The sequence below is a fragment of the Aplysia californica genome, unplaced genomic scaffold (assembly GCF_000002075.1).
Source record: "Aplysia californica isolate F4 #8 unplaced genomic scaffold, AplCal3.0 scaffold00206, whole genome shotgun sequence".
In the NCBI taxonomy this organism is placed as follows: Eukaryota; Metazoa; Mollusca; class Gastropoda; order Aplysiida; family Aplysiidae; genus Aplysia; species Aplysia californica.
In genome coordinates this window covers 844,946-857,671 of record NW_004797476.1, presented here as the reverse complement: position 1 = coordinate 857,671, position 12,726 = coordinate 844,946, and the positions used below count along the sequence as shown (strand labels likewise).

Sequence of the window (12,726 nt, the reverse complement as noted above, 5' to 3'; positions counted from 1 at the left end):
ATAATAATAATAATAATACGTTGAATTTGAAGCATATAGATCTATAGATAATTCTTTTAAGCAGAACAAAATTAAGAAGCAGATATTCAGGTAAAAATACAGTTTGTGAAATAATTAAATTGGTGTATATTTAACTTTTTGAAACACAGTTTTACAAAAGCATCCAAATATGTTAGTTTTGTTATCATTTTAAACAAAGTTTTATAAGTATTGCTATCATTATTTCATATTTTGATCAGACCTGAAGCTGCTTTCTTTTTAAAAAACTGATATCATTTTATTAAAAAATAAGAATTTGTCTCCGATTGTAAAAAAGGAATGTCCATATATGTCGCGTTTTATCAGATATGTGTGGAGAATTCATCAGTTTAAAGAAAAAAAAATCTAACATAGATTTCATAACAACAACAAATATCAATTAAGCCTTAAATCACATTTACTCTAAAAACAAAGTCGCTCTGGTTTATTCAGAAAATGGGTGAAAGTGAAAAAGAAAAATCTTCAGTTTTCTCAAAACCGAAAAAAATAGGTGTTTTGTTACAAAACTGTTCATACATGATGTGCATGCAAGCATCTGTGCACATGAATGTACCGTACTAGCTGTGTATGAATATACTAAGTAGGCTTACTGGACAAGAGTGTAAAGAATACATGAGTATGCCAAATTTGTACAGGTGCATACAGTAAATTAGTTAATTATCATTTGATTAAATGTCAACAAATAATAAAGCAGAAATTACACCAGCATTTCCTACCCGAGTTCCTTCTTCTGAAACTGAAATATTTCTTCTCCTTTTTTTCTTTTTTTTCTTCTGACTTTTTTCACCTTTACCAACATCGGGACTGCCACTGCAGGAGACAGAGTCTATGTCAAGGTCAGGGAAGGCTATTTCTGTCACAAAACCTGAGGAAGACACAGTAATGTACAGTATATAACACGGATAGGTCAAACACAGAAGGCTTGAAATCAAGCATCCGTCAAACTGTGCCTTGGGTCCCGTTTTTTCTTTTTCTTTATCTTTGTAAGATATCCCTCCAACTACGGATCTCTCGAACTTCCGAGGCCGGTCCTGATGAATTCGAGCTATCCGTGTTATATTGTAAGTAGCATGCACTTTTCAATAAGATTGATCAAAACCCCATAAGAACGGTAGGCAGAAGCAGAGACAAAGGAAACAAACTGATCTAAAGGAACATACAGTGAATGTTACGTGAGGGAAAGTTGTTCAACTAAATGCAGTTAAATCTGTCCGATATGATCACCCATGAGTGAGGAAAAAAGTGGTAACGGCCTCTTCGACAGTGTCATTATGATTTTTAAAATGCAAGACGAGAATTGAGAATTTTAAGTCGTTGTTTGTACAGAAGATTGTCTTTGTCAGTTGATCTTTAGAGCAGGTTCCACTATATTAAATTTTTGGGTATAAATTATATCATATCTATTACAATATATTTGTGGCAGGCATGTACCCTAACTCTGGGTGGTTAGCGGATGCTCTGGTGTGGTTTGCTTCTCCTTTTCTATCCAACATCTGTCATCCATGCATCTCTCTTCGTTCTTTTTTGTGTTTGTTACAATCTTGTAACACTTCTAATCTTCGGCACTCATATGATCTAATTGTGTTTCAAGTACCGCAAAACACTTACTAAAATGTACCCGTACTTTTACCTTACGAAACTTTACTGAGGGTTGGAAGCACAGCCTCCATCTCATGCCCACACTGAAGACATCGTCTTCACAGCAAGAGGTGTTAAAGAGGCTTGGGGATTGCTGAAAGTCAAATGAATATATGACAAATGGAAGAAAAGAATCCCCCCCCCCCATTACATCATACAGGAGGCCTGATCAGTGCAGCGGGAATGTTTTTCTTCATCTTGTATTACAAATTTAAGGGAAATGAATAAATGTATTTACGCACCTGTTTCTGATTTTGCTGAAATTTCTGCTGCATTGTTCACTTGGTTTACTACAGCATGAGAGTTCTCTTGTATACATTGCTTTAGATGACACAAAACCTGTAGAGGAAGGACATGCTGTTTTCCATCTGAGAAAAATTTACTAAAATAGGATTCCCTCTTTTGAATGAGCTCTGACATTTTGAAAGTGAAAGCAGGACACGATCCTGAAACATAGCCCTGAATAATTGACTCTTCAAGAGGCTCAATTAAGCCTACCCACTCTGTGTCTTCTTCGCGTCTTTGTCCATAAAACGTGTCGCGACTTATGACCCTGGACAAAAAGCACTTGGTTGTCAAACACTGGTGGAAGTTATCACGAAAATGAATATCTGCACCAGTTATTTCTTCATAATCATCTGCGACAGCCACAGCTTTCTCAATCACAACAGAGTTTTTAACTTTTTGTCTCACATGCTGTGAGCTGAGAAGGCAAAGTAAATTTATCAATGTCCTAGATACTTTTGTACTGGAGACTGTCAGCAAACCTTGCATCACATTCAAAGAGCTTAATCTTTATGAAAAAATCCACTATGCTAACAGAATTCAGTTCATCTTAAATTGACGCAGGCTGTCATGGATGTCCCAAAGGAAATCTGAGATGAAATCCTTAGAGAATTTGAGTCACTCACACCCTTGAAGAAATATTCCTGAAAGAAAATAAATACATAATCAAATTTTACACTACTACTAGTATGGGAAAGTGATTTTAAACTGTTTGTGTAAAAAAAAATCCACGGATGGCAAGTTAATTTTGGCACAAGTACGTAGTCAACTGGAAATAATAAAGGGTGATTAAAAAAGAATGAATCCATTTCATCACGCACTATGAGTAAGTACTAAGGAAATAAGCAATCAGACACACACAGTATACACTCACACACACACACACACACACACATACACACACGCACACATACACACACATACACACTACACATGCCCAGTACTACTCTGTCCAGTAGAGTAATGTCCTATAGTGCGGTCAAAAATTTGTGGCACAACTTATTGTCAAATATTTCCTAAACTATCAAACATAGACTCTTCAGCTTTTGCACAATGACTTATCAATTTGTCTTAACAGATCAAAATTTTTATACAGCGGAAGCCTGTTATAAAGAGATGGAGGGGATTGGAGCAAAATGTCCGTTATACCAGGATTCTTGTTATAATTATAAGGGATCCAGTAATAAATTCAAGGGAAGTAATGTACAGTAGGCCTAATCAATGAATTTGGTGTTCTGTTTATTTCTTTTTGTTATCTCCCCAAGTGATCATTTTATTTCAAGGTCATACTAATACTTGATCAAAAATCGAATTGGGTTTCTTTTTCTAGCGCTATCGAAGTTGACAGTTCAGCGTTGTTTATAAGGAAGAAAGGGCTCTTGGTTAACTCCCCCGCTGTGTTGTCCCCCACCCCACCATATACTGTGGTGCGTTCCATTTGCTTGTACACGACCCATAACGATTCACATCACTGTGGCCTCTCCATTCTCGCATCAGAGAAGTGAGAGGCATAGTAGGCCTAGATAATCTAGACTAGGCTGGCCAATCACGCGATGCATTCTGCTTGTCTGTGCAGGCCACACCCTCCCCAATCATTCGCTCCAGCCTTCATTGTTGACACACGTGGGCTCTCTCATTCTTTGTTTCGCTAGATCACCAATAAGTCTCTCAATTCGCAAGGTTTTATGTAATAGATCTATTTATAATTGGCCTTATATTTGCTGACCACAGAAGCAGCAATATTCCGTTATAACGGTGACATGCGTGTTTGTTTGATTGCGCTATAGCAGTATTTCATATTTACAAAGAAAAAGAAAAGAAAAAAAAGTGTTTTAGAATTGTGCCTTTACAACAGACTTTTCGTTATTTCAGGACTTGTTATAAGTGGACTCTACTGTAAACACCTGTATAGCTGTATTCTAGAAAATTCCTTTATAAGCACTAATTATACTAAACTAATAAGAAACCCAAGTGGGTGGTTTCTACAGATTTTTAAAGGTTTACAGCTGGGGCAATGTTGCTTTTAAAAAGCAAGCCCGTCATTTTTCTCTAATTGTGACTTTATTGAACGCTTGTTTTGAGAATCTTTAGGGTAAAAAATGTGTTCACTATAGGCTAATGAATTTCTTGTAACAAGTTTGTAAAAAGTGTCATTGGTGAGCTGTGACGTTGGCCATGCATAATATAATGCAAAATGTGTGTGAGAAGCAGGAAGTGCTATGAACAATCCCATTTTCCATGTGACGGAGATTAATGTATTTTATATAAATTTATGAAGAAATGTTATTTAATCTTGCCTCAATTGTTGTGGAAAAATAGGGGGCCCCAGTTTGTCACAATTTCATTCAAGTATTTGAGTATTGATGGCAGTAATATAACTAGAATCTAGATCTACAAAACACTTTAACACTAAGCTGTTTGTAACTTAGTATCTATGTTTTTTATTCTTCACCTTCAAATTGGTGGTGTAGTCGATAGTCCCTCGCTAAAATGTCAATTCAGCTTGTATTGTTCAATAATATTATATTTGCTCCTTTTTGAATGCAAACCAAAGCAAATTACTCTGTAAATTTTCAACAATGAATGTTCTTTCTTTAAAAACAATTGAAAAATAAAATTCAATTCATACGTAATCAATCAATCATTCATTTACTCCTTTTGAGAGTGTAGTGTCAGTGATAACTTCCATCTAGATCTAGATTTCTAGATCTAGATCTAGAATAACTAGCAGACTCTCTAGTAGATCTAGATCCTGACCCTATTATTGAGTTATATTTCAAGAACATGCAAATTATATAACACAATTTGTGATGAAACCACCCCTCACTCCTCACTTAGTCTGCCAGTGTCACAGCCAGATTTCTAAACCAAAATATTTTGGAACTCTTCAGATCGAAAAAAATAGAAATCAGATGCCCCTTTACCACAGAATCTACACTTGTGTAGAATTTTGTGGGGGTGCACCTGCACCCATAATAATATTTTGTTTACTTTCGTTTTTAGCCAACGACCTGATTTACCTAGATGCAAAAATAAAGGGAGATAACTGTATTTTGAACGGAATAGGCGTACAATAGACGGACTGCATCAGTTTTCGAGACGTGTTTCAAAATGCTTCTCACAGAATCATTATCATCCAGTGCCAAATCTGCGACAGACATCGGCGATCATTGTTCTTCATTCATTCCTTTGCTCAGATGCTCTTAATAAAAAAAACAAAGTTTCCCTGATCTTTCCCCGTTACCCATTTGTTTAGGTTTCCTGTCGGTTGCTCTGGGCCTACCCCTGCCTCGTTTGCTCTCAGTTTTTCCAGTGAGAGCTAGATGTTCAAGACCCTTTTATGTCTATTCAAGTGTCCCAAAAACTGCATTTGTCGTTTCCTGATTGTTTTTAACATTGAGCGTCCCACGTGGGCTTCATTAAGCACTACCTCATTTGATTTCTTTTCCTTCCATGATACTCTTAGCAGTCTCCTAAGAAACCACATTTCTGTTTCTTGTATTTTATTTTCATTGTCTTTACTGATTGTCCAGCATTCACAGCCATTTAGAAAGGTTGACCAAACATAGTATTTCAGAACTTTCATGTTGGAGTTCATTGAGATGTTTCTATTTTTCAGGATTGGGCTCATTTTATTCTCACAGAATAACTATAAAAAATACATAGATATTATATGGTTGAGATTTAACCAAAGAGTCTACATAACAAGAGGGGCCACTTCTCTCTTTGAGCCAATTAAAAAAGTGTCCTCAAAATTCGGTGGCGCCCTCTTTGCAAAAGCGCACCTTTTGGGAACAGAGTTATCCTACTTGAGTTTAAAAAATCAAAGTGAAACTAGCAAGTTTTTTAATGAATTTCGGAAGAACACTTTTTTTAAATGGTTATGCTGACAAAAAAAACTCTTCCGGAGGAAAGGGTGATTGTTTTCTTCGTTTAATTTGACTTAAGAATGAAAGGCTAGAGGTCATTAAAATTTAAAAAAACAACTAAAACTCCACACTGAACGAACCCGAACTGCCGATGAACAGCAGTCGATCTGCGCACGCAAGGAGGTGCTATTCCTATTCTTCTTCTGGAAAAACGAAAGAGAGCTTCAAAACAGACTGCAGCGCCATCTGAAGCAAAGAGCGCACTTCCTGCAGACACTTTTTTGCCTGAGTGGCCCATCTTGTTATGTACATGTACTATCTTTGCCTTAACACAGCAAAAATCTGATTTTAAAAAATAGCTGTCTGAATACTTTTGTGGTTTTTTTCCATGTCAGGGAATGTAGGAGCTCGACTGTAATTTAAACAAAAGCTGTTTCAAACACGTACAAGCCGAAAACGTGGAATCACTTACATGAACATTTAAACAAATATTTTGCTCATTGCTCAAAGTGTGAATACTGTATAGTAAATATCTCCCTAATTTTGTTCAACTATTTAGTTATACAGACCAATAGTTTGTGGAAATCAAACAAAGAAGATGCTTTATTTATAATGAAAAAAAATCCTCACAATCATGAAATACTATTCCACATTTTTGATGATTATAATAATCATCATCATCACCATCTTCAGTACTTTTGTTGTTGTTGTTATTATTATTACTTTTATCATTATCAACACACACATGGCATAAGCATACACATCTATATATATATATATTTATAATATCTATACGGAATATATATAGGCTCTCTCTCTCTCTCTCTCTCATTAATTTGTATGTCTCTCTCTCTCTCTCTCTCTCTCTCTCTCTCTCTCTCTCTCTCTCTCTCTCGTGTTTGTTCATTTGTTCGTATCCACACATGTATCGCCAGCGTGTGTGGTGTAGCGGTTAGGTGTTTCACTGTTGCATCAGGAGACCTGAGTTCGATTCCCAAGAGGGAAAATTTTTTTTACCAAGTATCTCAGTCTCTCTGTTGGGATGTTGTATTATGTAAGATAGTGTATCCCTCTTCCCTCACTGGCTGGGTCAGAAGCGCGCCTCGTAAATAATCTAAATTGTGTCGATGGGGGCGTAAAAAACAACATTACAAAACAACAACAAAAAAAAACCATATACATGTCTCTGACAATGAATGTTCGCGCGCGCGCGCGCGCGCGCGCGTGTGTGTGTGTGTGTGTGTGTGTGTGTGTGTGTGTGTGTGTGTGTGTGTGTGTGTGTGTGTGTGATAATGTGGATGTGTGTATCTGTGCACCTGTGTATAGTATGTCGATGTGCGGAATTGTATCCGTTTAATTTCAGTTTCAGTTTTAGTAAGAGTTATATGGCACCTCAGCACAAATAGGTCACGTAGGTGCCACAGATTAGTAGAGCTGTTACTTGGGAAAATGGCGAAACGGTACAGGTATAGGGTTAACACCCCCTATCATCACTATTAGGTTATTTAAGAGGCGGGACCTCTAAGTCGAATGTCCATCTCTGAAAGGACGGAGCTAAATGGGAAAGGACACAACGTCAGATAACAAACTGAGGCTCGAACTCCCAAACCTGCAATCTCATGAATACAGGTCGGATAGCCTAACCTGACCCACCACAAGGCTACAAACGCCATTGTTACAAGAGATTAACATACAATGAAAATGAAAAAACTGAGAGAGATTTAGGACAATTGATGACTGATAAATTAAAAGATGGAGCAAACCACACCACAATACCCCCCCCCCCCCCTGAATTGATCTATTGGGCATGGCGACTGAGATGTTGCAGAAGTACGTATCTAGTCTCAACTCGGAGTCCAATTGTATTGACCTTTGCAACATTGTCTGTACATTGCGTTTTACTGTCGTATCCATACGACGAGGGGAAATTTACTCAATAATCCGATCTGTACGCTTTGCATAGCAGTCTGTCAAAATGATTTTGGGAGAAATACTGAAAGTTTCATGAGATCTTGGTACTAGCAGTAGAAGTATTTTAAAATGTAAAGAATACAACCCCGGGGGTACAAAATGTTCCCAGGACGTACGGATAGTGTTTAAGAGCACAACGTCCATCTCCACTAGGACTGATCTAAATGGGAAAATTTGTTGTAAAGTGCCTTTACCCAGGACACAACTCCTTTCTCTAACCGGGCTGAGGTTCGAATCCCCAAACCTGCATTCACATGATTACAAGACAAGTCTGCTTACTTTACCATGCGGCTACTGATGCCACCTGTGTGCATGTGTGCGTGTGTATGGTTACTTGTCAGCTCACATATGTCAGAGAACAGAAATCAACCCGGCTTATCCCCTCCTACATAAATGTGACCCCTCAAGACAGGATTATTTAGAAGGTGCAAAAGTAGAATCCCATCAGCAGAGACCAAATTTTTCTCAACCTTTTCTCTTAAATTTTCCTTCTTAACCTGTTGTTCTGAATAGTAATGATTGCTCCCCCATTGAAATGGCTCTTAAAAAATGTGTCTTGAAGGGCAATAACCAGATTTCCAACCTGCTGAGGAAATTTCTGGAAGGAAAGCAAGAGACATACATGAGCATCTCTAATGAGAGGCTGGCAAATGCTTTATGTTCAACTAATCTTTCATTGCTGCTTACTTACTTTACTTTTCTTTTACTTTTTTCTTCCGCTTGTACCCTGGGGTGTCGCGGGGAGACACAGGTGTCTGTCTGCAGCAAGTCGTGTGGCCTGTAGGAGGGACATCCCATGATCTTTAAGAGTGTCTGCCACAGATTCACTCCATCGTCGCCTTGGTCTTCCTCTGGCTCTCCATCCAGAATATTTAGTGTTGTATGCTCTCAGAGCTGGATGGTTAGAGGGCATCCGCGTGAGGTGTCCGAACCACTTGACCTTTTGTTTTTCAATGTGTGGTAGGACTGGTGTTGCTCCCACGGTGTCCCTTATGACTTCATTTTTAATTTTGTTTCTTCTTGTTTTGTTGACCGCTCTTCTTAAGCATTTCATCTCGCAAGTGACCAGTTTCCTCTCTAGGGCTTTTGTTAGAGTCCATGTCTGGCACTGATATGTGACCGTTGGAAGGAAAATGGCGTTGATGAGCTTCGCCTTGGTGCTCATGGGGATATTGGGATGTTTCAGGAGAGGGCCCAGTTGGTAGCTGACTGCGTTGGCTCTCTGGCATCTAGTCTCTATCTCTCGATCTAATTTTCCATTTTCTGTGAAAATGCTGCCCAAGTATTTGAATTCTCTGCTTTGTTTTAGTCGGGATCCATTGATGTTGATATCCACTTTGCTGCGGTAACAGTAAAACATCTATTGTGAAAGTGAAAGAATAGTGCAGACAAGAATGATCCTTGGTAGACAATACAAATTTATTACATTTTGAATAAAAATTCTGTCAATCACATCTAAGGAGTTTAACAAATGATGGACACCAGGGAATGAAATGTATTCCCATGAGAATCTACAAATTACCAGTATGTAAATCATGCAGTCCCACAGATGAATGCGACACCATCAATGCAAATCTTAATTAAAGCATGAAAAGAATCCCCCAACAGTACAAACTAAAATTGAGCAGAGCTAATTGAATTAACTCTATCTACAGAGGGGCTTTCTCACTAAGTGTCTAAGCTGGGGCCCTCTCTTGGTACGAAACCTGAAGGTGACTTAGGCGTCACTAAATTGGTAAATAAATCAAAGCAAATTAACCTATTTTGAAAATTCTTCACATCTAATGACAGAACTTTTGGTGAAAGTATAAGAAACCTGTTTTTGGCAATTGCCGAAAACAAATATAACGCCAAAGTGGCCGTAAAGGAATGTGCCTAAGCTGCTGCCAGTGGTTCCAGCAACGAACCACTGGGAGTGACTTGCTGGAGATAAGGAGCTAATCGTAAAAGACATTCTGACAAATTACACGAAAGCATAGATATTTCAGTTACTTTCTTTGATCTTGGGCAAAACTAGAATGTCATCTGTCATCAAACTACACTTTCTTTATAATTATATATCTGTTAAGGGAATATTTCTGGAAATAGTTTTAATGAGGGTCGTGTACATGGCCACAGTGGTTGTCATTATAGCAGGCGTGAGCCAATAGACAGGTACAAACTTCTTATACTATCTGAGAGGCATCATGATGAAATCAGGAGCTTAAAACGATGAAATCGAAGATACTAGCATTTTCTCGCCAGTTTGGCAATTTTTATCGAATTTTCGTTTTTTGGCTCAACACCTTTCATAAATTTCTGTGTATGGATTTTACTGACAAAAAATTATAGGCACAAAAAATGTAAATTTCCAGTTTCCAAAGTCAATCAAGCTATGGAAGCCACCACACTTTGGTGGCTATTTTTACCTTAATTTTACATCTGAAATCAGGCAAATCTCACCCCCTTCAATCACAAATATCTCGACTTCTATTCAAGACAGATGGATATTTTTTTCATCAAAAGATAGATAAGATAAACAAGCTTTAAGATGATAAGCTACCAATTACTGAACATGTTCAAAATTTTGATGAGAACCTGATTCCACAACATCATGACACATTTGTAGTCAACACATTGGTAGTTTTAAATGCAACTAAACAAGCACAGATGATTTCCCTAAAAGTCTACATAAAAAAGTCAACTGATGTAGTAATCTATGCGAAACAATGCATTAATCCAACAACTCTCATATACATGTGCATCCAAACATAAAGATTCTATTTGAAGTGTCACGGTGGTGATGAATATGACCACCATCAGTCGACACATAAAGACAGAGCATTGAACTTCCTGTATAAACTCGCACACACATAAAATACACACTAGCTACCAAACAGTGATGGGAATGTAGTATCCAGTGGCATTTCTAAAATACAGACAAGGCCGCCCAGGAAGAGTATTAAACAATGAAATTAAAAGACTTTATTTTTATTTTAAAAGTCGAAATGAGTACCAGTATTGCAAAAGGCATATCTATTTGGCTATCAACAAAATAGAAAATTCTTGAAGCAAGAATTTCCATAAGTAAAGAAGGAATTATACAGGTGATGAAATCACAAATCTGCTACAGAAAAATGCTCTGAATATGCAAAAGAAATGAACTAATAAGAGAAGCCTAAAGAAGAGAGGACAGTACGGACAAAGAGGTGATGACCACAAAGATGTTGGCTATGAAAAGAAAATATGCTACTAGAGCATGAAAATCAATATAGATTCCAATTAAATTTGTTCCTCCAAAGACATGTTTATCAAGTCTATTTTAAAAAACATGGATAAGTGCAAATATGTTGAAATAATTATCATTCACAACTTCCTTTATACGTAAGAATACACTCCATGTCACTGATGTCATACAATCATACAAACACTCACTCTCAAAAATATTTTTTCCGCACAAATCATGCACTTTACACAGTTGTTGCAACAGGCTTTTATTTCTGCTTTGTGACTCGCACCACGTATCTGCGTTGTGTCACCCATAAAAAGATGCTGATCAAAACTGTAGGTATTGAAACTCCTGCTATAAAAGCCATAGTCGGAAATGTTCCCTGAAAAAGACAAAGACAGATTTTTAAATATTTTTTTTCTGTAAATGAATAAGGAAAACATTTATCAAAAACAATAATCTGTCTAGAAAAAGGGTCTACACACCTGACAGACATCCTTATTTTCAAGCATAAACAAGAATCCTTAGAAAGACTAAAGGGCATAAATGCACAGAAGAGGTGTAAGAATCCACTATATAACAGAAAGTGTGTGCAGGGATGCCACTGCCACTTTATGAAAAATAACTGAAAATTTACAAAATCGCATTTGCAAACAAAAAAGACAGTCCATAAACACAAAGTAATATGGCATAAAACAGAAAACAAATACTGAGAATAATAACTGTTGTTCTTCCTTTGTTTTTTTGCTTAGAGAAAATAACATGAATGTCTGGACTTTGTTGATACTTGATACTTCATTTTCTGGAAAAGAATCCCAAGATATTCTTTTGTTTTTATTTTCATTATAAATAACAAAAACAACAAGACCGGCATCCATGTGTAAGATTCCACAAAGCAACAAGCAAAAGTATAAAACTTCACAAGGAGGCAAACAAAAAAGTGTAAACTTCACGATACAAAGCTGCAAACAAAGAAAGTATAAAAACTCACAATACAAAGAAAGAGGCAAAAATAAAGAAAGTGTAAACTTCACAATACAAAGATGCAAACAAAGAAAGTGTAAAACTTTGCAAAGATGCAAACAAAGAATATGTAAAGAGGCAAACAAAGAAAGTGTAAAACTTCACAACGAAGGTAAAAGGTACGGTACCTAAAAGTAACACACAAAGAAGGTGTAATAATCCACAGAACTTCACAAAGATGCAAACAAAGAAAGTGTAAAACTTCACAAAGAAGCAAACAAAGAAAGTGAAAAACTTCACGAAGCTCCGAACAAAGAAAGTGCAAAACTTCACGAAGCTCCGAACAAAGAAAGTGCAAAACTTCACGAAGCTCCGAACAAAGAAAGTGCAAAACTTCACAAAGAAGCAAACAAAGAAAGTGAAAAAATTCACAAAGAAGCAAACAAAGAAAGTGTAAAACTTCACAAAGAAGCAAACAAAGAAAGTGCAAGATTGCACAAAGTAACATAACGAAGGTATAAGGTACGGTACCTAAAAGTAACACACAAAGAAGGTGTAAGAATCCACAAAACAACCAACATAACAATTATAAATTTAGCATTGCTCTGCATAAAAATAAAATAAAAAACCAAAACACAACATCATGAAAACAAAAAAAAAAACAACTTTCACAGTCAAGAAACAAGCTTACCTCATTCATGCACTTGTAGCCATGAAATCCCTCATTGCATAAACATTCTGTGAGGCTGAAGC

General features: G+C 36.9%; 2 protein-coding genes across 2 annotated transcripts in view; both read right to left on the bottom strand.

The window, feature by feature from the left end:
• Nucleotides 1-2,850, bottom strand: part of LOC101844999 (A-kinase anchor protein 7) — a 15,098-nt gene extending 12,248 nt beyond the window's left edge. Inside the window, exons 1-2 of the mRNA XM_013083037.2 lie at nucleotides 1,920-2,850; nucleotides 756-904 (exon numbers count right to left, since the gene is read on the bottom strand). Coding sequence (XP_012938491.1) covers nucleotides 756-904; nucleotides 1,920-2,451 — 681 coding nt within the window. The 5' untranslated portion in view covers nucleotides 2,452-2,850. The remainder of the gene's footprint in view (nucleotides 1-755; nucleotides 905-1,919) is intronic.
• Nucleotides 2,851-10,291: 7,441 nt separating this feature from the next.
• Nucleotides 10,292-12,726, bottom strand: part of LOC101864623 (all-trans retinoic acid-induced differentiation factor) — a gene marked incomplete in the record, with an annotated part of 14,980 nt that continues 12,545 nt past the window's right edge. Inside the window, 2 exon segments of the mRNA XM_013083036.2 lie at nucleotides 10,292-11,392; nucleotides 12,665-12,726. Coding sequence (XP_012938490.1) covers nucleotides 11,276-11,392; nucleotides 12,665-12,726 — 179 coding nt within the window.